Source organism: Frieseomelitta varia, unplaced genomic scaffold (genome assembly GCF_011392965.1).
Source record: "Frieseomelitta varia isolate USP_RPSP 00005682 unplaced genomic scaffold, Fvar_1.2 scaffold_853, whole genome shotgun sequence".
NCBI lineage: Eukaryota > Metazoa > Arthropoda > Insecta > Hymenoptera > Apidae > Frieseomelitta > Frieseomelitta varia.
This window is the reverse complement of record NW_025110649.1, coordinates 101,314-128,562: the sequence shown is the minus strand read 5'-3', so window position 1 is coordinate 128,562 and position 27,249 is coordinate 101,314. Positions and strand designations below refer to the sequence as shown.

General features: G+C 34.6%; 1 protein-coding gene and 1 long non-coding RNA gene across 9 annotated transcripts; one reads left to right on the top strand and one right to left on the bottom strand.

Annotated features, from left to right (window-relative positions):
- The first annotated feature begins 12 nt into the window (after positions 1-12).
- LOC122536611 lies at positions 13-13,118 on the top strand. The gene is made up of 3 exons (XR_006308437.1): positions 13-348; positions 1,151-1,153; positions 12,955-13,118. It is a non-coding gene; the product is annotated as an uncharacterized LOC122536611 (long non-coding RNA).
- Positions 556-27,249, bottom strand: LOC122536609 (splicing factor U2af large subunit B-like). 8 transcript variants are annotated; one of them, XR_006308436.1, is made up of 5 exons: positions 26,840-27,131; positions 26,333-26,443; positions 23,226-23,359; positions 1,542-4,884; positions 556-980 (listed from the first exon to the last, which is right to left on the bottom strand). XR_006308436.1 is itself a non-coding variant. In XM_043669095.1 (5 exons), exons 3-5 carry the CDS (start codon positions 26,387-26,389, stop codon positions 4,539-4,541), a joined length of 537 nt encoding a protein of 178 aa, XP_043525030.1. In that variant the 5' UTR covers positions 26,390-26,486; positions 26,581-26,714; positions 26,840-26,952; the 3' UTR covers positions 556-4,538. The 8 variants fall into 8 exon arrangements, 6 of the variants coding, with proteins under 6 accessions (XP_043525030.1, XP_043525025.1, XP_043525027.1 ...); XR_006308435.1 differs by having other exon boundaries at positions 556-956; XM_043669095.1 differs by adding an exon at positions 26,581-26,714 and having other exon boundaries at positions 556-4,884; positions 26,333-26,486; positions 26,840-26,952.

Here is a 27,249-nt window from a genome sequence, read left to right as displayed (position 1 = left end):
AAACCTATTACCATTGCGTTCCCCGAGTGTGTTTCTCTGCTCGACGTTCGCATGCGTGTTTACCGCTTGCACGATCCTGCCAAATATAACCAAGAATCGTGAAACGCGTGCGCAACGATCGCCTCATAAAAGCGTGGAAAGCTCGAGGTGGCTAGTCGTCGGTCGCCGCGATTAAATGTTAACGCGAGTGGCTGGCTAACTAACGCTCTTGCCCGCTTGCTTTCTTGACTGTTTCATTGGCTCGTGTCGTGTCACCGTTGCTGCTGCCACCCGTCATGGCAAATGGCCAACCGAAACAAGCACACGCGTAGGCGAATCGCGTGTTAGGGTAGATTCTGGCTTAGGTGAGTTTCATCCCGATATTTGTCAACGATGTCCCGATGTTAAACGTTTAAACGCAGATTCGAATTATGGGGAAAGATGATTATTTGTCGAGTGTCATTCTGTTCGAAAGAGGATCGAATGAATTTGCAAAACGACCACCAGCCGCTTTCGTTTGGAATCGGTAAAAAAAAAAAAAAAAAAGGAAAAAGAAAAATTCGACTCTTTCTTTTCTTTGGCTACCTCTGAGATCGAAGTTTCATTCGACTCCGGTGTCACGTCGATCTTCGTGTCCAATTCCCTGGCCAGCTCCACGTTATTTCCCCGTGGTTGCACCCAAGGCTCCCATCCCTGTCTAGGCCACCAGGGCACCTGGTTCCCAGACATCAGTAAGTTCATCTCTTGATTAGCCATCGTCGACGACGACGACGAGGACGAAGCGGAGGGTGGCGGACCGTCAGCCAAGCCACCGTCGCCGCCACGCACGCACCAACCTCCAGGATGATCCAGATTGAACGACAATTACCTTGCCTACGTCCTTTCCCCCGTTTCTTTAAGTAAAATCGTGGTAAAATCGTCGAGTCGTTGGATTTGACCAGAGGCCACTCGCGCCACTCTCCTCACATCGGCCGCATCTTGCCAAGAACAAACGCGTATTTCTAAATCCAGGTTGTGATCGATTCTGGGTCAGCGGCTCTCGCCGAGATCTCTCGGGTTACCTTAACCCTGCCGCGATCCTCGAGAATTTTCATATTTTCTCGTATTTCAATCGGTGCTTCTCCGATTCCGCAGAGACGACTCGCGATAAGTAATAATCATTTAAGCAAAGCAAGTATGGTAAACAATACCATCGTACGTCGTGAGTCAATATCATTTTTATAAATCATTTTCTTTTTTGTTTTTTTTTTTTTTTTTTTAGTACTGGCTAAAGGCGGCTACTCGTGAAGGGAAAACGTACATTACAAGCGGCACGATTGGCAACAAATTTTACTTACGTTATACCGACACCTCTTGTCGAATATTTTTCAACACTTGCAAAGACTTGATTCAGTTCGTGTAATGAATTCAAGAAGATCACGCGCACACTAATACGCGCAACTTCCTCGTGTTGTGTCGCAAACTTGAGATGATCGTTTTCATTTCGAGAGGAAGCGAGTAGGTAAGGTCGCGAAAGAACGCGGCAGGGTTAAATCGACGAGAAATATTTACGTAGGTCCTACCTCTCGAAACAAACGCACAGAATTTCTCTCAGTTCAATGAATTCTCAACGCACACTTCGTGTACCACTTCGATACATGATCGGAGAGATACAAATCTTCCTCTTCCTCCATTTACATCTCAACGAGAGAATTTTGTACGATCTAGGCGTTTCTTCTTCGCGTTCGATCGCGGGTGGGGAAGAGAGAATTCCCTTCCGGAATCGACGGCGAAGACGAGGAAACAACGGTTGTTAGGCGGGTGTCCGATCTTCCGGCGAACCGGCTCCCCTGTCGGCGCGTTTCCCCGACGACGATGCGGAGGAGAACGACGGCGTTGCGCTGGCCATCTGGCGCAAACTCGCACTAAAACCGCGGCGAAACCGCGTGACGAGTCCCCCTCGAAAATAGTCGCCGGTCGAAAATAGCCGACGCTGGCTAAGAAAGAAGAATCATCGGCATTTGCTCCGGGTACACGCGTCGTCGACGCGCTAGTTCCAACGCGGCCTTCTCCAGAGGCTGATCCCCCCACGTGTTTCTTCGCGCACCGATCTTCCCCCCCATTCTTCCTTCCCTTTCAACGTCTTCCTTTTGAACTGTCGAATTCTTTCCACGTTATGCGTATTGTGAAACAGCTTCTTCTTCGATTATTTTAATCCATCGAAGAACGAGCGTCGTAACGTAACATTTCAATTGCAACTCTGCTAATCCATCTTTAATCCATCGAAGAACGACCGTATATGTTCGATACTCGTGCTTTTCTTCTATTTTCTCTCAAGTTTCTTTGACCCATTAACCTCTTGCGCTGGAACGAGCGTACCACGCACTTTGAGAATCTTCTGTCCAAAAATTGCAATGTTTCCTCAGTTCTGAGTATATTTAAGTATAACCCAGGCAAAACAAATAATCAATTTACCATTTCTCAATCGTTTCTATCCAGCAATATCAATATATACCCCGACGGGTTCAAATAGAAAGCGACGAATTATTGTATACGCGGTATTCGGTCACTCGTTATGATCCGCAATCCAGTTGCCAGCGCGCAAGGAACGTTAACATTGCATTTGCAGTTTTTCTCAGTCAATTTGCGTTTACGAGTGTCTGTTTTCTTGGTCGAACCTCGAGAGCTAGAATCTCTGTTGTGATTTAGTAGCTTTTCTCCTCGGTTCATTCCGTTCGATTGATTCGCTCACGACGGCGTATTTGTATCGCCGGAGGTTTCCATTCTTTGGAACGAGAAGTGCCAAAGAAAATATGGATATCCCTGCTCCTTTTCAGAGATAAAAGACGCGGGGGTGTATACACGGAGGATGATTCACTCGAGCAAGTGCAACGTGAAAAATTCGAGGAAGGATAATGGACGAAAAATCGCTATATTGCGCTAACTGCGAGAGTTACGTCGGGACGTCCGTAGATATTCATATTTCATGTTTCATGATTCTATAGATCGTACATGGACTATTACCACCGTGTGTTGCACAGCATACTATCTGTATGCTGTAGAGAATTTCACGAACTTGTGTTTTGTTAAATATTCAATGCATATCTGCCGACAAAAATCTATATACATTTCTATATTTTTTTCTGTAGAATTCTATGAATAGTGTAGACACGAAGAAGCTTGATATGACGTCTATGTATCTAACGGGCAAAAATTTGTATAAGTCTTTGTAGAATTTTACAAACGGTCCGTAGAATATATTCAGAAACTCGATGCAGTAAAATATTTTTATCGTACATTTGTGACGAAAGTCATACATCTAAAACACGATTTTCGAATTAATCGCAATATTTGTACCTTGTAAGACAAAGAAATACTCGAATGTACCCGAATAATAAATAGAACAGTTATAATGACTAAAAGATATACGTATTCGCAATCACAGTGCTACGTAACTCACGACGAGAATGCAGGCATTTGCAAACATTTGCCTGCAGATATGCATATATTCCTGTATAAGATTTCTCGTTATTTAGGGCCACGTACCACAAAACTTCAGATCTTTAGAATTACTAAAAGGTGAACACGCAACACGTTACGGTACGCGATAGTAATAGTCCATACACCATCGCTGCTCGAAGTATGCAGACTATCTGCAAATCGGAATATCGTTTTTACGACCGAACTTTTCATCCCTTGCGTGTAGCTTGGATTTATGACAAAGCTGACTTACTTTGTTTGTAATTTGAAACTTTTCCTGTCAAGTCTTGTCAGACTGCAGAGGGTGTAATTATTAAAACCAATTTGTAGTTTCGCTTTCGAAACCTTCATTAAATGCATGTACATGCGTGTTCTTCGTCTGTAATCTCTTCGATGCGATACATATACGTTTATTGCAGTTGAACAATTAATTAATTAATTGATCTTTAATTTATTATCAAATGATTATCGTATGTAAACGGTAGTAAATTATTGTCGAATAATATAATTTTTATTTTTTTGATCGAATTTTAAAAATTATCAATCGAGTTATACATTGATGCACAGGTAATATTTTATTTTTATTAAAGTAATAAGGCTAGCAAGTCCTGAATCCAACGAATACGCGAAATAATTCTCCACGATCTACCAACTCTTCAAACCATTACTTTTGCAATAAAACAGAAAAAAAAAGGAATGTTTAAAATGCCACGTTCGTCAACTACACTGGTAGCTTTCATTAAAGTCAAACGAAAGTATGCGTGAAACAAACATCCTCAAACAATATCCAACCCTCTCAAACAATATCAAATCGTTTTAAATCTCTTCAATAAGAATAAAGAGAAAAAGTGCTTGCTAAAAGAATATTCAATATTATAAAATAAATAAGTACATAGTCAAACATAGTCAAACATTTAATCTTTTCAAAACCATCAAACTCCCAAGCTAAGTATTAACCTTCCCAATCGAAAGAGTACCACAGTATCTGCCACTAAGCATGATACTTTAGGAAAACGGGGTTGTCAGGGTGGGTAAAATCGCGAGAACAAAATCGAGAAACGATTTCGCGTTGTTCGCGTGAATGTTCCACGTAATATACGTCAGACGCGCGGGGTATGCGTCAAACGGTATAATATCAGATGAAGATATAAGACCGGGCAGAATGCAACGACGAATTCACGTCGATTGTCGGCACCATTCAAACTCACCTGACTTCTGGAGGACGGCGAACGATGCCTGTGCCGATCCTGGCTAGTCGACGACGAGACATGGTGCCGATAGATCCTTGCACGCCGGGACGAAGTGGGATGCGCCAGGCGATCACGATCGCGATCACGATGTCCGTGTTGCCGACCACTGCTCGGTGATCGACGATGGCTTCGCTTGTACCGTCTCTCCTGGCTGGTACCACGATCGTGCTGACGCGACCTCAGCACGCGTTCTCCGCTGAAATGATCGATAATCGATGAATAATTCGTCAATAATGTTAATCGAAACATTAATAAATTTAGTTTTTGAATAGTCTTTTCTTTTTCCACCTTTATTCTAGTCGATGAATGTTTGGTGAATCCTGATTTGATAACAATTTTATCACGAAATACACGCGTGATATTTAGAGATCGACGATTTTTGCAAAATATTAAAAATGATCTTTGTAAAGTAATATACGACAACGATAACATTTGTAACGATTGATGTGAAAGAAGGTTAATATTAGAAATCGAAAAATTGCACGCATATTCACATGTACATTCTTGATTTCATTTTGTAGAGGTTTTGAATGGCAGGCATTGTGCTTGATTTAAATCAGGAGAATTACACAGTCTTTTGTAAGCACGAGAGAGTTGAATGAAAGAATCTATTGATGAAATGAAGCGGTTCGTACGAAAAAAAAAAAAAAAAAAAAGTAAAGGTTGAAATACACGTTGAAACATGCGACGATACTTACAAAATAAATTAAACTTAGAAAACTGAAATATTATAGCAGAAAATTACAATTCCTCCTTTTGTTTTTTTATCTTTCTCCTTTGCCACCAACTCGTGCAAAATGAAAGTAAAATTATTCCCAGCAATCAGAACTGTGCAATAGTCGTATGTTGCAACTTCTGAGTAAAACTCAGCTTGCATTTTCATATGAATATTTTTTAACCGAGTGATAATATCATCACGTGCAACCTAGAATTAGAAACTCGCGCATAATTGTTGGAAAACAATCTCGCTTTCACTCTATACCACTGGGCGATAAAAAAGAGAGAAAGGAGAGACCATACGATTCACCGACACACCGTTTTGCACCAAATAATTGCAATTTGGATTTCCAATTACTCGGTTGAGACTCGCGTATATATTATAACTATAGATAGACCATCAAAGCGAGTTAATTTGCATAAGGAAGCTGATAAAACGACTGAATTATTCAGGTCGTAATCCACAAACATCCCGATCGGCTTGAATGGAAACTTTGTTCGATTTATCTTGCCACGATCTTGTACTGTAGCCCGCGAAACGAATCAAAGCCGATTAACTAGTTTAATTATTTATTTATTAAATTATTAATTATTAAATTATTAATATAAATTATTTATTTATTAAAGATATCGATGTTTACGATAGATATCAACCATCTATTTATTATAATTAAAAATCGCGACTTTCACATAAGAATCGTTAATATTCTAATTGCTGCAAATAGTATTTTAAGATCAATAGTCAAGTGATTTATCTGACATTCACAAATAGTTAATTTTTTTTAAGATCAATGTTTTAATTCGGAAATTATAAAAGTACGGGAATAAAAGAAATAAGTTGTCGTGTGACATAGTGATTCGAGAAACAAGTTTTCATGAAGTCATAGATATGTTTCAAAAATACATGTACGACTTCTGATTATCATATCATTATAATACTAAATGTCTCTTTTTCTCTGTCAGTTTCTAATTTTTTCTTTCATTTTCTTTTGGTGACAATTATTACAGACATAATTTACAAGAAGATAGAGAAAAAGATAGAGAAAAAAATACATTTCCAAGGATACTTGTTATTCCAGTTTCAAGATAAAAATCAAACGCTTAAGTTATAAAATAAAATTGCCATTGGTTCTAAAAACCAAGGTAAAATGATCAAGTGACTGAATACTTTTGTGATACTGTGATTGCATAGAAAAATAACGAAAATTAACGATTATGGTCATATGATTTTCTAAAGCTATTTAAATAATGGATATATTCAATTTGAAATGGAACTGACTGAGAATTAGGCGCAGCCTGTGCGTTATTATATGCGAAATGCACTCGGTATCATTTCAGCGCAACAGTGAGTTGACCTAGTTTCGACTGTCTGGCTTCAAATAGATCATTTCACTTAAGAGGCATTTCGCTGACGTCTTCTGCAACGTCTTGATCGGGCCCCCATCCGCCGCAGAAATCCTAATTTCAAGGTTAAACCACAGCAGCGGCGGCTGCTACATCGTTCGTCGGTGTACGCTACGTTTCATAGCTGTAAAATCTTTCAAATACCTCTGAAAGATTAAAACACACAGCACACATCGTAATCTTCTTACCCTTTGATCTTATTTTCGTTTAAACTCCGTCGCAATAAATGTTCGGACAAGGATAACCACTTTTTCTGAGTTTAATATTTCTAACTTTAAGTCGTTTAAGAAGTGAAAAGTGTATCTCGTTTCGAAAACGGATATACAATGTATTCTACCGCTTATAAAATGTATTTTACTTTTTTTTTTCTTCTTCATAAAATTCCGATATTTGATGTAGATTAATAATCAAAAGTTGTTGATACACTCCCAAATTTAATTAATTTAGTTAATTTCTTTGGTATAGAAGCTGTCAAATTAAATTACGTATTACAACTATGTAATGCACACAAGGCATAATTATATAATTAACGAAATAGTCAAATATAATAAATTTCAAAGAGAAAGTGAATCTATAATGTTCCTCTTTTTGATATTTTTATCACCGGAGATGATCAGTGTTCGTATTTCTTATCTACACTACTAAGTATGCATTTCTACGTAAAAGCATTGCTAAGTTAAAAAAAAATATGTAGACATGTAATTAATATATCTGCGTTTTAATCGGGGAAATTCTATATTTCTTAATGCACGGATACCGAAACAGATAGGTAGATTTTATTTCGCGTGATTATTATATTTAAAATACCTATATCTGCTCACATTTTTTACCGAACATAAAATTAGACGTAGTATACAAAGATCCTATGTAACAATGATACACGTTAAAAATTGCTGATTTAAAGAATTTTGCATGCATAATATATAATTTTTTATATATATGTACAATTTTTCACTAAAACCTTCTTTTAAATTCAAGCTTTCCTTTGAACTTCACATTCTATAATTATAAAGTAAATTTGAGTGCCAAAAAAAAAAAAAGAAAAAAAGAAAAGCATTTATAAAAAAGAAAAATAGTAACTAAGTGAAAAATAAATTCGAAGTGGCTATTCAGCGTGTCCTTCGTGAGATTCAAGACATGTATTTAGATGCATCTTGACACAGATTGCCTGGATTCTTATCTTTCTTCTCTTTCGACGTACATATATCTCAACCTCTTACAAACCAAATTGATTAAGTTCACCTTTGTGAATCCTTTAATCCCTATTGTCCGAAAACGTGATCATTAAATTCGCGAATTCCTCTGCGTTCTTGAGAAATTTAAAAGCGCATGTATAAAATATTTAAAACACAATATTCGTTATGGCACTAAATTCTATTTTTCTTACAAGACATCATATGATATTTGTTATAATTTTCTATCTAGCTTTTATTTTATTTTTTTTTTTTTTTTTTACTACAAAATATTCAGAAGATGTTTAGTAGGTGAAACGATTTTCTATCCACGTTTCATTTTGTTTATTGTAAAACATACAAAAATAATTCATTGTGATATTTGAAATGTGAAATAATAATTTTAATATCTAGATTTCGTTCACATTTTATTATCTCTATAAAAGTATGAATTTGTATAATTAATCGCAGCTCACCGTTCCTGTACTGCTACTTCTCAAGAAATTTACAGTACGTTTCAACATGATCTCGTACAAAAAGATCGTATAAATAATTTGATGTTTGCGAATAACTAGCGTGACTTTCAAGCAACTCACGAGAATCTGTATTAATCTTTTCTGGCTACCTGGAAATACTCTGCGTGTATCGATAATAAAAACGCTGAAACTGAACGCGAGGAAAAATTTAGAAACGATGAAATGATCAATCGCGAAAAACAACGTGACAAGCCTTATTAATCGTAAATAACGTCTTTTGACTTCATTGCTGCACGAATAAATCGTGGAACAGAGAAGTGAAGCGCAATGACACGAAAAAGGCTCGAAAATTCGCGGCTAACGATGATTCACAGGCAGGAAGTCGTCAAGATTTTTGATCGGGCAACGTCCCAACATCGTGGCCTTCAGTGTTGAACAATGGCTTCTTCGCAAACTAACTTACTAACAGAGACTGAAAACAATATTATTGAACTGAATGAAACGTTTCTTTGCTACTGTAAATTTTATCAAAGCTCGACTATAAAAATATAATAATTAAAATCGTTGGATGATTGTTAGTGTTGTATTAAATCCCCGTAAAATTTCATTAAAAAAAAATACAGTGAATTCATTGGATTAAGCGTGTTGTAACAATTTTTGAAATACAAGGGCCAAAGGTGAGTTAATCTTATAGTTCCTTCAAACATGGAGATGAAGGAATATTTTACATTGCTGGTAATAAAAGATTGTATTCTTTAAATCTTAATAATTAGAAAAGACAAGTTTTCTATTTTTTTTAAATAATTGTAACACTATTAATAATTATTTGAACGACGTAAGTGCTTTTTATACAACTGAAGGTTAACAAATCTTAGCAAAAGGCTCTCTGTTGCTATTAACACTGTTCCAATTATGTTACTCGTTAAAAACGTAATCTATTTTGTAATGCGTATTACACATATCCATCACTTTTGTCAAATATAAATTATTTTCTAAAATATATAGCACACAATGTAATAAAATATTTTGGAAATTTTATTGATACTGTAATGAGACACGATTGTCAGAAGTTACATTGATAAAATTTGAAACCAATCTAAAAAATGTATACAGAAGTTGCAAACATGTATTTAATAAAAAAAAAAAAATTAGTGTAGAGCCACAAGAGCCATCTTAAATATATAATAAGTATCTTTTTTAATGAATATTAATGTCTTGTGGCTGTTTAAATACTTTTGTAATATCTTCTTTTATCAAATACGTGTATACACTTTCAAATTTGCTTCAAAGTTGATCAATATGATAATGACGCTCATGTTCCATTACACTGTCATCGATGAAAAATATTTAAAAATATTACGCAGACTTACAAAAAAAAAAAAATTCCCACGATTATTTAAATACAAAGTTGCAGGAGCAACTTCATCACCTAAACGTTCCTTTAGCCTTTCGAAGAGGAAAACCCGAAAGAACTTTCCATTCAGCTCCAACGCTACGAGATCTCCCTTCTTACCCAAACATTCGGTACATACATGCAACAACAATTCCAACCAGAAGAGGCCAGTTCACACTCGATCAATCATCCACGTTACGTACGAACCACAAACGAATCTTGCTGTATACTGGACGCAACTGCGTTCGGACATTTACACTCCAATTATCCTCCCGATCTACCGATTTCTCTAAATGCAAATATATTCGAGACGATTGTACAACGCAGCGAAAAACCGCGCGAGTGCGTCTCGTCGGGAGGAAGTTATCCTCGATGGAAATCACTGCGCGACGAGCGTACCGAGGAGGAATAGCGGCGCGGATCGAGGCATCGCGGCGAGACAAATGCCAGCCAGGCCAATAAGGGATCGGGGGAAAAGTCGCGGACGGTCGCCTCTGGCGTTCGAGCTTTCTGCTGGTTCGTGCGTTGGAACACGGCCAACAATCCTGCCGGAACGCCGACGGCAGAAGGCGGAATTGATAGCGCGTTCGGTGTATCCTTTTCGAAGGATCCTCGCGCTAAAGAGGTCATAGGATTATGCGCAAAGCCTGACCCTTTTGCCCGCAACGCCGTCCCACCCACTCCACAAAAATACTTGGCCGTGCCAAACACGGATGATCGTCGCAGGAAACAAACAAAATATTTCTCTCTCTCTCTCTCTCTTTTGGTCGGTCGCTCGCTCTCTCGCATCCCTTCTGGCGACTTTTAATCGTCTCGCGTGTAGGAGTCTAGTCAACGGTTTATTGTACGTCTTTGCTTTTTCTCATCTACGTGCGACGCTACGGATGCAAATTGAGGGGTGTAAGGTTAGAGTAGGTGGGATCGTACGTGGCGTAGATTGCGGATAGTTGCGTTTCCGACGATACGAAAGTGTTTTTCGAAAAGCGTGATTATAATTTGTTGATAAATCCACTGGTGTTGAACACTGACTATATAACACGGTCAACGTGCATCACACGAGTTAAATAATTAATTCTGATTGACAATGAAATATCAGAAGTTGTGTAGATACTGAGAACAAGTCGGAGTAGTGTCTCTATATTATATATCAGTGAATATAAAATTCTCAGTCACTGTCCCGTGGATTAACCTCGTGATCGTCACGGATATCACTTTTTTTGAACGACACTCTAGTAGCTCTTTAGTAGACTTTACGAACTTTAATTTATTCACTTTTTTTTAATTTCAAAATTTCAATTTACTCGAAGTTTACGCCAACGTAATTAGAACGATAATATAGAACACCGCCGGATGTAAATTTCGCTATTACACAATTTACCTTGTCACGCAGAAGTATACAACTTTCGCGAAAAATTTCACCGTGGCTAAGAGGTTAAAAAGCAGAATATTCCGTTTTACGATGTATTATTCGAGTTTACTTTTTGTTTCTCTGTCACTATTACGGATGTTGATTAAGAGGTGCGATGTTAAAGTGTAGGTTTATGGGTGAGAGTCGATTATAGATTGCAGAGGATTGAGTTTTTTCAACGTACATACGCTGACGAGAATTTTTCGAAAAGAGTATCGTAGTTTGTTAACGTGGCAAATTAGATTAAATCTAGTCAGCTTTTTCCTCTTTTTTTTTTCTTCTTCTTCTTCTGACGTCATAGAGGGATGCAAGGTTAAAGCGTGGGTGGTTTGTGAGTGGCTTGGATCGATCGTGTGTGGTGTAGATTGTGGAGGGTTGAGTTGATGCACACCCTCGCTCAAAAGTCTAGTGTAATACAAGTACGATATTTTTCCATATAAAATGAAAAAAAAATTTATAAACATTACTCAAGACTCACATAACAAAGTTCTCCTTCCGAATCTCTCTTTCATCTCGGTCGTTTATAATAAAAAATTGCAAATGGTTATTACAAAGTTAATGTACTAAATTTATATATTATAAAATATTAATATTTAATATTATATATTATAAAATATTAATATTTAATATTATATATTATAAAATATTAATATTTAATATTTAATATTAAATATTATAATATAAATTACGGTCAAAGAATGACCTAAGCTCAAGTCATTAAGCTTTCAACAGTACTAGTACCAAACCAAATAGGCAAAAAAATTGGCCTACATCACTTTCTCATTAAACGGTTCGCACATACACTACCTTGGCATCCAAGAAGGACGGCGAATAGCTGCATAGAGGACCGGCATTCTTCGACTTCCTTTCGCCTTGTCACCTGAATTACAATTGAACAAATTTCGTGTGATCGCTGGCGGCGTATCCGTGCGCTATCGCCGTCTTTCGATATGTACGTTGAAGAACGCAAACGTGACCGAGACAGGTGACCCGTTCGGCTCGAATCGGGGGGAAAATTTTGTCGAGGATCGATGTAGGATCGAGGTAATTCATGCGTGCGAGAAATACCTTCGTCTCGTGTGTTTACCACAGCAGACGACGTTATCAATTACTGTTACTGTATTTACAATTACTTTTCTAACAGATTCAATGAGAATTCTCAGTCGCGAAAGTTCCTTTCATTAAGAAAAAAAAAAAAAAAGAATTTAATAAATTAAGGGTTGACCTATTAAAGTTATCGAATTTCTTTCAAATTCGACCTATCTTCTAAAATTCTGAGACCGAGTCTGCAAAATCGAAATTATCCTGAAACGTAGTTTCCTTCAATTGGAGGATTACGAAATTATTTTACGATGGTCAAAACTAGCCATAAAAATCTAACGATACTATTATATTTGAAAAATATTATCATCACGCCGATATTGTACTTGAATATTATTATTCACATTATTCTTAAAGATCGATTAACACTAGAACTACCGACGACTAGAATGTAATATTTGTAGCAAAGAAATTAAAGTGCAAAGCACGAGAAAAAGTTAATAACACAATAAAGAATACAAGCTTTTATTAATAGATTTTATTAAAAATCTACTCGAGTGTTTAAAAATATACTGTTACAAATATATAAAATTTCCATGGAAAACTGTAAATTTTGGCCATTTTGACCAATATCATTTTTACGAGACTTTATCAGCAACAATACAATGCATCACGAAAGACTTTCATTGGTTGGACAAGCCAAAATTCCACCCAGGGACTCGAGAACTATGAAATCACGTCATGATGTTACACGGGACAACGATCCTGCAGAATGTAAGTTCCAAAAGAGCGAGCCGTTTCCTTGAACGAGAAGGAAGTCGAAGGAAACGAAACAGCACGGAACAAGCAGGAAGAGGAAACGAAGACGAATTCGAAAAGAAGCTCGAAGGTCGAGCGATCTCGAAGAAGCTTTCTCTCCCCGGTTTGCTCGTGTTAACTTTTGTTCTGCGTTAGACGATTTATACGCAACTTCCCTAAAATGGAAACCAAGTCCTTGGTCTCATCGGAAACTTGCCCGTTTATATGACAAACAACTTGTCAAGATTGTAAAAGAGATAGGTCGGAATTGAACGACTTTTATATATTTTAACTTTCGTATTTGGAACACTGACGTTCACCCAGAGATATCTTGACGTATTTTTGCATTGAAATGGTTAAATGGTATTTACCACAGAGAACTGAGGCTAATAAATAAACAGATTTTATATGAATACAGCATAAAAATTTTTAATATTTTAATATTAAAAATATTATTAATAACTATTATTAATATTTTTATACATTTAATATATTAATATTTTAATATATAAAAATAGTTATTTTAGTTTACAGATTATTATTGCAATTTTTTTTTTAATTCCAGAAAGAGATTTATTTTATTATTGAAAAGAATTATATTATATTATATTCTACGTTTAATATTAAGATCAATATTTCATAGAAAATTTGGAATTTTGCTTAAACTGATAAGAAATAAAGTGTAATACTTTATCTGGGTCTTACATGCAAGAAAATTGTAATTTATTCTAGATTTTGGTGTAGAATCTGGAATAAAAATTCTAATAGAAAAAAAGAAATAAAATAATGATTGAGTCTTTTTTAAAAATAATAAATGTAATATATATATATATAATTAACATTTGAAAATTCTATATAATACTCAAAAATAATTGAAATTAAAAATGAAATTCCACTATAAAGAATTGGGTTTTCTGAAAAAATGAAAAAAAAAAAAAAAAAAAAAAAATACTTTTCGAGAATTAAAAAATACCACTCGAGGTCATAAATAATTAGTATCTTCATAATGTGATATATAATTTGAAACAAAATAAATGTATTATATTATAATATGCTGCGCTGTATGCAATATACTTGAGCATTATATTTGCAGCGAATGTAATATTAGAAGCAATTGGAGTAACAAATGAAATATGTCAGAGATGAGTTGACAGCATAGCATAATAATTTTATATAATGTCTTGCTTATATAAGCGTTTCAATGCTTTTGAAATATCGAATGCCTCGTTGAGTGGCAAAATCAATTGATTAGGTAACTTCTTAATTATACAGATTTGTATATAAAACAGTGTGCCCAGTTGGACAAAGTACTATAATCTGTTAATGTAATTCATCTTGCATTAACAAAGGAACATTATTTCTGGAACTAAAATTAAACTATGAAAAAAACTGCCTCTTTTAGAGGAAAGAGAAATTAATACACTTAAACTTTAACAACATTATATTACATATTAGAATATACATGTAATAATATATATTTTATCATTTTAAAGATTATTTCTAGAATCTAAAAAATTTGAAATTAATGAGCTTTATTGTTCAAAATAGTAAAAAAAGAATTTGTTATTTGAAAAGTTGACATTTACATCAATGACAACTTACTACCAATTCATTTTAAGTTTCGTCGGGACTTCAAACCTCTAACAATCACTGCAAACAAAAATGAATCTGCATTTGAGCCTTTCAGAAGCTAAACTGATCAACGCAATTATCAATTTCATATATCTGAGATGTAACAATGAATACTCAACATCTTACAAGAAAATTTTCTTATCATAAGTTTAATAGAAATTCGTATTCTATCACGCAAAATTTAAGGCACCTGATAGATTCACGTTGTACTTTATATTCTCTCTGATAGAGAAATAAAGTCAAATAAAATTAAGCAACATTAAAACCTAATTAAAATAATTTTTATCCAATTATGTCGGTTAGAGATTAAAAATAATGTTTGTAATTACTCTTCCATGCATTACAACTCATGCGGTGTTAATCGACGTGACTCCTGAGCGACTCAATTACCACCAGAATAAACCAGAAGAAACAAGACCTTACAAAGAAGCAATTTAACGACACGTTGGCGGCTTATTCCCAGAGAAATTCCCCCCCTGTCATTACAAGGCTGATCGAAACTTTTTACAAACCCTCCAGACGGATGGGCGAATAAAGAGAGCACCGGGAGAAAATAAACAAGCACGAGGACCTACAGACCTAGATTCTAAGCTTGATCGGTTTTCTCCGCGCTAAATTTGTTGTTCTACACGTTCCGGTGCTACCAAGAAAAATAACTCTTCCGACAGACTCATCATTTTCAGTAGAAACGATACAAATTGCCTTTGCTTCAGAGAGGAAAAAAAAAAGAAAAAAAAAAGAAAAAAGAAAAATAGCACACACGACGTATTTTAGATAATACGACCTTTTCTCAATGTTTATTAATATTTTTCGACGAAAATCTTCGGCTGAAAACAATTTTGTTTCAATAACGAAAGAGAGAAAAATCGCAGCGAGTCGAAAAATAATGTTTCTCGAGACGTATTCGTAATCACTATAGAAAACAATTACTAGCTTCTACGATACGTATCTTCTAGCGGGTTTTCGGATGCAGTTGGCACGCGTAAAATCTGCGAAGCTTCCTAATTATTCCTAACTATAGCACGAAGCCATAGCTCTCGAGTTAATTACCTTCGTTACCGGTATAATTAATTGCGCAGCTGCGCGCGTTTACGCGATCGACTCGATAATAAACAAGGCTCTCGATGAAATCGTTCGTGCTCGGGCAAACTGGCCCGGCGGAAAGAAAAATCATAGCCTCTGTTTTAATGTCGCTATTATTTCGCTTGTGATTTTTGTCGTGGCTGAAAGTGGAGAACCGTAATGAGCACGACGCTCGTTCTTACGAACGCAATTACGTTCTTATTTCGCGTTTCTAGACTCTTAGTTTCTCTTTCGTAACATCGTACTACCGATTCACCGGTTGATTAAAGTCACGCAATTGTGTTGTTGTTCAGTTTCAATTTCAGAAGAATTTTGATTTTCAAATGCCTGATATCGTTCTTAACTCACTAAGGGACAACGTTGCGTTAATAAAACATTGTTTGAACTTTCAACAATAAATAACTTAGTGTTTTTTTTTTTTTTCTTTTTACATTTGATGTAAATTTTGATTTAGTTTGACTCTTCTTTCTATTTATGTAGTTATCCTCCCTTCATTCTAAAAAATTTTATTTAACTCTTCTGCGAATCTTTTAAGAGCCATAATATATTTTTACTTTGTTCTGCTGTACCTTCGCAATGATCTGCTATTGTTATTTAACAATCAATTCGTAATTTCTCGATGTTAGAAACTTGTACTCTTCACTATATCGTCTACTATTCTCTATTTTTTGCACTCTAATTTCTCCGATACAAATTTTATACTTTAATCTCAATTTTGAGTATTTCGAAAAAANAAAAAAAAAAAAAAAAGAAGAAAAGAAATAAGCTGCATGTCTAGAAATAGGAAAATACGAATTGTTACCTCGGAAAACAAGTAAATTGTCCCATTACGCGAGTTAGAGCGATTAGAACGCAGAAATAGAGAAATGAAAGAGCAAACAAGATCATTTTCCAATTTGCAAGACGATTTATGTTAGGTATTCACAGCGGATGCGAGAACAAACGTACTACAAATTAATTTAATCAACAATATTCAAGAATATTCGCTACTAGCTTGTAGATGATATCCGTATAATTACGCGGAACATTATTTTATAGATAAACTGCGTAAAACCACGGAGGGAGTGAACTCGTTCCTCGTTCGCGATTCACGAGTATGTTTTCCTTTCTCACAAAAAAACTGTTACCCATTGTTGCCTGCTAATTTATTAACGCGTTTCTTTTTTTTTTTTTTTTAACATGGGCAAAACGAGAAAAGAGAGAAAGATAATGCTCTCCTGTTTTGTGAAAGAGACTCTACAATAGCTCAAAAGTGTGCTGATGTACGGCTTGCGCGTGCCTGTCTCGTCTACCGAGAGTTAATTTGTTAACGAGTTCCAATGACGAAATGAGACACGGTAATAAATGATTCAACGGAAACAGATGGTACACACAAACGTACTTATGTACATTAGTAACAAGATTTTTAGAAGAAATATTTTGTGAATAATATATTTTAAATATATTATATAAAATATTATATTATTATTTAAATAACATTTTTAAATGTTATATAAAATATATTATTATTTAAATAATATTTTTTAAATATGTTATATAAAATATTATATTAAATGTTCTCCGTGGAACAACCGGGGATTATTCAAACATTTTTTACGTTTTTTGTATGAAAATTTAATTATCCACACTGAATTGTGAAACATCATCAATCGTGCTAGTTGAAAATCAAATTCTTTCGTTTCTCAGAACATAAATGCTCCCACCTTGCTTATACGAAAACCAATTGAACGTCTCTCCCAAATTTGTGCAACGTAACTTCAAAGGAAATCATAAAGTAAACTTTTCTTTTCTCAGAATGTAAATGTTTCCGCGACGCTTTTGAATCAAATACGAAATTAGAATTAATTAAAACCTTTCGAAAAATCTTTTAATCAATTCAAAAAAAGGAGGGTAATAGAACGGGTTAAAAGAGAGAAACAAAATCCTCTTGAAGTTGAGAAATAAAATGACTCTATAATAAAATAGTTCTGAGATTCTAATGATGTGACTCATCTGTACCACAACTCAAGCGAAACGAAATGATCCTTTTATATAGAAAGAGAAAATGAAATACAGATCCTCTTATAAAGTAAATCTCTCAATACAGAAGGAGAAAATAATATAAATCGACAGTTATAAATTATAGAGATAATACGAGTGTAGATAACTTCTCTCTCTCTCACTCTATTTGAGAAGAAAAGAAAGTGCCTGGTTAAAAAAAAAAGAAGACTAATATCTTGCCGATCTACGAAGCTGTTCTCTCTCGTTCGTTCCTTCCTTTCTTATTCTCGATCATTTGTCACGATCAACAGCAAGCGGACGAGAAATATCACGGAACAACGTCGGTACATACAAATTGCTAACACGTCGTTAATGCATCAAGAAACGCGTCGATGTACAGCAGGAATCTCGAAATTGAATAATTTCGAGCGAACGCGATCAGTCATCGACCCCTGCATGATACATGCAGGAAGTAACACCAACGAGAAATTACTATTATTCATAAAATGCAACCTTGAAAACAACGGTGGAAGAAGCCTAAACATTTAATTAAGACGAACCTGAAACTCTCTTACCGCGTGTTTCATAATCTCGAAATATCCTACTCGAAATACATCGATCAATCGATTCTCAAACGCAGAATACGATTGTTTTTCGATTGTTTTTTTAATTTTTGCATTACTGTATTTATTAATTATTCACTGCTTAAGGCAGCAAAAGGAGAATAAAATATAAAAAAATGTATCATTGAAATAATCATGAAAAGTATTGTAAGTAAATGTTAGATCAATGACGAATTGAAATTTATTCAGGTATGATGGAACGAGTTAAGTTCATGTTCATTCAACGTCAAATTACGTCAACCATAATAGACAGTGATACTGAAAATGATGCACTGTTGCATCAGACAAAGAAATTGAAAAATATATATATTTTAGAAGATACGAAATTGTAAAATTCTATCATTGTCATATTCTACTAGCTTGTTGTATTAAGTTCATTCTTTTCGAATAATTTTTTAAAATTAACGATTCCGATGTATTCATACTCGAAATATAATAGGAGGAAAAATTTAGTATTAATGTGAATATCAATGGAAAAATTTGATAAAATTTCCTTTGAGATACGAGTCTCTCATTATCTAATCATACTAAACACGATATGTAGTATGATTCCGAGACCACGTTTCCGTAATTTGTCTACTTGTGGCCACAAAATTGTCAATAGACACTTCCTGCGGACATTTAAGTAGCTTTCACTGCAATACCAGAACCCGCGATGAAAGAAAGTGGAATATTGCGTTACTCGTAAGACACCAATAATATATAACTCCAATAATTATAATTGTCACATCTTCAAAGTTTATTATATACTATTTCTCAGATATTAAATTTCTTAAAATTGTAAGAAAATACGAAAAAATTTTATTCGAATTACACGCTTCGAAAAAAGATCTTTTTCAAACATTAAAAGTAAATTATAACTAACATTTGATAATGACGATTAGGATTGAATGAAAGAAATTTTAAACAATTGCAAATTTCTTGAGATTTCAAGAGAATCTTGTATAGCTATCTTTAATACATTTCTTTGAATGTTCCAAGCTTAGAATTGATAGCGATCCTCTCTATATTAATAAAATTCTATACATTCTTCAGCGAAGTTCTGTATCATAAAGTCATGAAATTCGATTTATAGCATCGTAAATTCCCGAAAGTCGAGATAACCTCATCACGAGACGCAATTTACAATGCGTTGATATAAAGAGAAACTGCACTTTTTTCCCCTAGCTTACGAGTTGGATCACATAAAACTGGCTACTTTCCCAACGATGATTAAACGCAGCGATAAATCATGTCTTCATTTTTAAGATTAATTACCTTTTTTTTTTCTTAACACTCCCTTACAGTTCTTCTTTTACTCTACCCACTTATCCAATATTTATCATAATTATTCATCGTTTCAAATCTTTCTGCAATTATTCTAAATATTGAAAAACTCTTTGCAACAAATGCGAGTACATATGTTCACATTTTATTTATTTGCCACTTTAAATAATAATGAAAGTGTATCAAGACTCACTGAACGTAATGAACAAATATATTTTAGAAGAAAAAGAAGATGAGATGAAGTACACTGTTACATCCTGGTACGTATTTGTTACGTAAGAGGTTCTAATGAGGTTCTAAATCATTTCAAAATTTTACTACTGTCCTCAATGATCATTGTAAAATATTTACTTTAAACAGACAAGATAATTGTAACTAAAATCATGAATATTTTTTAGTAAAAATAAAATATGCTATTGTTCACAAGTATCAGGACATTTCGGTGAATATGAATTTTTTCCAAAATATGAATAACAGATATTAAGTATCAAAAATCAATATTAATGACAAATTCCATATTAACATATCAATAACAAACAAATTAATCATGTAACATATCAATAACAAACAAATAAAAAGTTCTTATTGGTTCGTCAATCGACTTATCAATGTGTGACTTAGTACTAATCTTTCTCAATTTAGGAAAATTTCCTCTGTCTAATTCATAACTTAGAAATTAGAATTTAGGACAGATAAAGATCTATTCAAACAAAGCTGTCCAAATACTTTTGAACAACTCTATTAAAATAATAATATAAAAAAAACATACTAGTAAGAAAGCGTCTAAGTGATTCTAAAATCACAACTCTATTAAAATAATAAAATAAAAAAACATACTGGTAAGAAAGCGTCTAAGTGATTCTAAAATAATTTGATATCCTGTTGTATTTAGTTCAGAAAGGAAAGATTGAATTTCAGATGATTTAATCTATTGTTAATTGTTGCATTTAATTCAAGCTATTAATCTTAAAAGAAATAATGTTCTTGGCCTACTTCACAGACGTTTCAAACTCCAAATTTACTAAACTTTCTACTAATACAAAGAAAACAAAGGAATGAAATAAATAAAAGCTTTATTCTAATACTAAACTTTACTCTAATTTCTTGCCAAATAATAATTTCGTTTCATGAAATTATGCTATTTTTTTCATGCCACTTTAAACCTTCTTTTATCCGCTACTGTACAACAATCCCCGTCTCAACTAACACGTCAATAATTCCAGAATAATTGCACGCACCGCGTGCACCAATAAAACTCTCGTACGGAAAATCTCCGTTAGCTGTCTGTCTCAATAAGACTTCACGGCGTTACGACAGTTCAGAAGAGTAATGGCAATTGCCATCTGAGGGCATTTTAATTAAGCAATCTCAGCCGAGTTCTCTACGACTTCTACAAAAAAAAAAAAGGAGAAGAAAAAAATACTTCGTCTACGCGCCGCTGGATCGCGTCACGTTTGGTCCAAAGAATCCTTTTCCGCGTTGCTGGCGAGCCAGCGCCAACTAAATCAACACCAACAGATTCGATCGCGAGTTCCTCCTTTGATCTGTTTGCTCTTCAAAGCACGAAGCGAGCCTCGAAATACAATTAAAAGGAGTGTCACATGTTCAAACGAAGAGAAATATTTAAGTTTGCTGCGGATCGATAGATTGGAAATTAAATTTTCACTGGATATTTCATGATATCGATCGCGCCAGACCTCCTAATGTATTATTTAAACGACAGGATCGATCGTTTGAATGCTACCCTTATTGTTGGTCGTTGGAGTCACGGAGATTTTATTATGCGAGGAAAATATGAAATCGTTCTTTTCGCGTTCTGGTCGGTCATTTGTACATTTGTACATTCGATAAGCATTTGAGATAAATGAGTAATATCGCGCGCGTATTTATAAATTTTCAAAATAAATCAACGCGAATATAAGATGGACACGAATGAAGATTAACTATGTTTGTTGAATATTCGAAACGATATTTCATATCAGACACGACGATGAACTTTTAACCATTCTGAATAATTCACGTTGTTGTTTAATTATTCTGTCCATTAATTTAATATATTACAAGACCACTTATTACTTTGAATACGAAAGAGTTCTACACGCAAGCGTTGAACCAATCGATCTGTCAATTTTGTTTCTTAAACATTTCCTGACAAAGCAAATGTTAAATAACTTAATATTAAATAGCAATCCGAGACACATGGAGCAAAGCTCTGCATACATTTGCGCAAACGGGATTGCAAAGAACAAACACTAATTGTTTATTCACGCTTCATTTGATAAATTATAACACATATAAACGAGCAAGCGTCTGATAAGCTTCCAATCCTTTTGTCTCATTTTCAGGAGAATCGTTATCGATCACAATAATATATAAAATTTATTGTGATCATAACTGCAGGACACACATAAACGAGAATTATGATTACATATAACTGCTGAATTAACATAAATGAACAAGCACTTGATAAGCTTCTAATCTCTTTGTCTCATATGAAAAAAATGATTGTCTATCACGAAATCTACTGTGGACATAACTACAGAGGAGATCAACCACAAAAAAAAAAAAAAAAAAAAAAACACTGAAAATCTACTATACTTTTTCTAATCTCTAATCTAAACGTATACTCATACGTCCCCAAGCAACAATTATAAACAGCGAAATTACTAACATCAAATGTTTCCTACGTACATATACATATACAGTAATTTTTAAATTGCACACACATCTAAATCCTAATAAGTATCCTCACATGTACCTCGACTCATTTATACCTTTCGCACGTTTGCAATTCTTTCCAAATGAAATCATTTCGGATAAAACCCACATCGGCACTCACGTACGCTCTTCGAATTGTTTTTCGAGACGACAGCCAACACGACTTATTCCGGTCGTATTCGTATGGATCAACTAAGCCTGGCAGATCTTGCAGGACGATCTTCCCGGCGGGAATGTGGAAGCTTGAACGCACCGACCACGACTGACAGCCATAAAGATCTCATGGAGAATTTCTATCGTCTCCTCAGTTCGTACTAGGCGCGCTCGGAGTGGGAGAGACCGCCTTCGTGGCATTGGTCTCGTGTGCTGTGCCTCCGTTTATTCCCCACCTTGCTTCTTTCTCAATGTTTTCTGCGCTAGCGTTACTAAAACTACTCTGACGATTTTGCATAATTAATATGTCCCTATTTCCTTTTTCCTTTTCTACTTTGCAACGATAAATACACTTTGACTGCTCCAATTTCCTGCTTCGACACGCGAATGAATAGTTTATTATCATAGATTTTTATACTGCTTATTCATTAATTTGTATATACTCTGAATAAGCACTAAGTCACTGTCAAACATCATTATCCATCAGACATTGTTTTATGTTACTCGAACAGAAGCATTACTGCACTAGGCATAGTTTTGTATTATTTGTATTACAGAAATATTAATGCTTCCTTTCTTATTGTATGTAAAATCAAGAGACCATTGTCCAAATTCTCAGTCAGATCCATATGTGCACATATATATTACAGAATAAATAAGTTCTATTACTCACCTATAGGTTCCTTTACTGCGTGGACTTTCATAGTCAATGCGACGTCTCTTATGTTCATATTGAAGAGACCCTGCAGAATGTGAACGAGCTCTCGAATGACTACGAGTGCGGTGACGTCTTCTGCTCCGTGGCATCTGAAACAAGTGTTAATGTATTATTTAGGGTTCATACATAAATATAGAAAGAAATTAATGAATGAAAATTAAATATATAGTTAGAAAAAATTATATTCATAAAATGTAATCATAGATTTTATGGTGAATGTATATAATGATATAACTTTTATTCACTATACTAATTTTTTCAATTATACTAAAACACAATAAATGTATATGATTTACTATTATGACTCAATCATTAAGTAATATAAGAAGCCATTTTTTAGTCATAGATATTTCAAAATGTTCAAGATATGAAATCGAAATACACTATTAATAAATTCTTTATATTATATACATTCTTTATTCAAATATAAAAATAACAAAACTAACTATTTCAAAAGTAGTTGTATACTGTCAGTTAAAAATATATCAAATAATTAATTTTATGTATCAAATGATTCATAGGAATCATCTAATACTATATATAAGATACATGTATATTGTCATTAATAAAACTAGAACAACGTAAGCAAAATCAATCATTATGACATGTAGCTACATTCATAAAACAAATGTAGTATATGTAATCATTGCCATCTAATTATTCAAAAAATATAACATAATAACAACAGAAATAAAACTTATAACATAACTTAAACAGAATATGACTTAAATAAAACAAGCGAAGTGAAATATAACTATAATTTTTAGATAACCTACACTTACTATTTTTCTAAGGAAATTCATAACTGACAACTTATCACAATTAATATTATATGCAGGCAGCATTAAACAGAAGAATCATAGAATCAGGCATATGCAATACAAATGAAAATATTGCACAACCTTTGGAAACATATTAGGACCAGAGCCTCGCTATTGAAATCACACTCCTGTACTTACATTAGGAAGACGAAACAGGCTCACTTGGTCCCAAATGAAACTGAAGATAGATGATATCCAGGAACGTGATGATGTTTGTGGTATGACAGTGCTTTTCGACAACGATGTGGACATCAGCTCAAAAAATTCTGGAAAATGTGGGCGCTTGCATCGTAAAAGTATACTAAGCACTATAAGAGAAACAGCCCACTCCAAATAGATAAGTAAATATACCTATGATCTTTGAACAAGTTTACTGAAAGTACTTATGTATAGAAAGAATCCTATGCGAAATTCAGGAGAGATTCATTTCTCATGTGAATCAAAAATCCCGCCAAAATTGTTTGAGCAGACGTTACATAGAAAATATCGAAGAGAAAACGATTAGAACGATGATACGGTGTGCACGCTAGTAAATGTGACGAAGAATAAGAAAATGAAATGAAAATGAAGAAACGAGAACGCGTGGGCACGCTCATCAGCAAAATCAATGCCAATGAAATATCCGCTTGTCGTGATGAAACGTCGAGCTTAAACGCCAATATCCTCAAAGAATAGATCGTGCATTGTGATGATATACAATGCATACATATTTAGTAAACGTGGTGAAGTGAAAGCGATAAGATTTACAAGTAGAAAGACGAACCGCAAAGCATACGCCATAAGGGAACTTTCATGAAACGGCGGCCATCTTGAAGGCACAAAGCATCAAGTACCAGTGAACGCAACACATGCACAATTTCTGCTGAACATTTTCAATAATCCGAGTTTAACATACCGCAATGATATTTGTAACAAGAAAACTTACGTTTAAGGGATAAATCAAGCCCAGTTGGTCCCAAAATATACTCGCAAACACAAAATATTCAAAGAGCGAAATGATGTGCTACGTACAATACTGTTGTGTGTGACAACGATGTGGACATCGGATCGATGCGATTGGCGAATGGCATTCGACTACGTTCGTGCAGGATCGGAGACCCGACCGTCCACGAACTGAAACGATTATGCACGAACGAACCTTCACTAACCCCCACGTATGTGCTTCCGGCAGATACGAAAAGACAGAGCATATGTGATTTATACCGGCATCTACATTCTAAAGACAATAAGGAAAATTCATTGAAAATGTATTTTCCAGTAAAAAGAAAATATTCCCGAGTTTGACACCAATGTAGCATATTTCAATAATACACTGTTTTAATTTGTGTATATCGTGCAAACATCATGTATTTTGTACAATTTTTCATAATTATTTCATTATGTCAAGTAGTTTAATTATAACCCTAAATAAATCGAACACGGCACTGTTATTTTGTCTTTAAATTTTAATTAAACATTCAAGAAACGATATTGAAAGAAAATTGCATAGTTTAATATATGTGAATGGTAAATAAAAGCTTTAACTAATATTATACTATTATTATTATTGCACCATAATAGTAAAATTAAATATTTACAGCGCAAATAATATCGTAAGGAAAAAATAAAATACTTTCGGTAAAAAATGAACGATGTTTGTAGCATGTACGATAAATATGTACATCCGATAACCTCGTTTGCAAGTGGAACGAAGGAAATATACATTGTACAAAAATATATACCAAATACACGTAAAAATTATATTCAATGTTGATCTATAATGCAAATATTACTAGTACAATATAAAATTAGTATTTCTATTCGAAATATACATTGGAAAACAATTTGGCCTTTGCTTTAGAATATCAATCTAGCATGTTGCGCTCATTTTATTAAAGAAACTTTACATACCTGTCCCCAAATTAGATTAGTAATTACTCGCACAATACGACACTTTATCAAAGTCATTAAATTCCAAAACATAATCAAATTTCACACGAGTATAAGCGAGATCATAATATCCACAAAGTTCTGTGATAATCGTATAAATTCTTAGTGACTAGTTGACCTCTGTATATTGTCGTAGGTGGCACCACACCCAAGTACACTCAAAAGGGTGTACTACTTACATCATTATCGATGAACGATTTATGTAGGCAAATGATGTGCCTACGTAAGATAAGTAGAAGAACTGCCGCGAAAATTGAAAATAAACGGATAGGCAAATATTTTAAGAAGAAACTTAAAGATGAATAAACTTACCTCTGTCGTTGGATCAATCGGGACGAGTTTAGAGTTATTCTGGGCGTAACATCTCATCACTGCAGAAGGGATTAATTTCGCTGCGATTGTCCATAAGTCTCTGTACGAACGCTGCAACCATTTCGATTACTATTGTAAACACTGATCTCTGTACGTATTCACACGTTTAGAATTCGAAACATTGAATGTAAACTCACTGGACTACGCACAAAGAAAATGAAACAAAAAGAAAAGAATCGACGTTGTATCGTGTACTACATTTTGTGACCATCGAGGGTACACTGAGCCCTTTGGCACAAGGGAACTTCGATTCGATGAGGGGACGTCGATAACTCGATGTGATTGTGATTACCCCATGCATAGGGCCACGTGACGACTGGACCTGCGCCAATCGTGTTACAGAGGAGGGAAAAATCACGATGGGTGAATTATAATGGGGTTAATGATAATACATGACGTGAACTACAATTTTGATCTTCTACACGTGACATACTTTAAATGACATACCTGTCGTCCACGATAAAGAGAACTATGATTGCTTTGACCCCTTAGTACGCTATTTAAGACAGACGTGCTTCTCGTGGCGAAACGATACAATAAACACTGTACCAAACTTGCACCCATTTTATCCAGCTTACTGGATGTGTGCTTGCACGATTCAGGTAACGTATTTTATAGCGTATAGCGCTTGCGCGACTGACCCTAGTCACGAAACGAAATCGACTTTACGTTTTGATCGTAAACAAAGAATAAAGACTACAGCTGCTTGATCATTCTCTACGTGTAACAACACGTTCGTAGATGAAGTAGTTACGAAGGGGCAGTTGTATCGCATACAGCAAATGAAATGGAACGTGATTCACAAATTAATTATATAAGCTTACAAGTTGGAAACTGTCCATTGATTCAACTCGAGT

What these genes read in the sequence shown, in the direction of transcription:
- LOC122536609 (XM_043669089.1), bottom strand. Translation starts at nt 26,956, where the DNA reads ATGGGTGCAAGTTTGGTACAGTGTTTATTGTATCGTTTCGCCACGAGA. An exon ending in CTCTTTATCGTGGACGACAG is followed by an intron (nt 26,444 to 26,839) that starts GTATGTCATTTA and finishes AAATGGTTGCAG; the next exon opens with CGTTCGTACAGAGACTTATG. An exon ending in CGCAGTAAAGGAACCTATAG is followed by an intron (nt 4,885 to 23,225) that starts GTGAGTAATAGA and finishes CGATCATTTCAG; the next exon opens with CGGAGAACGCGTGCTGAGGT.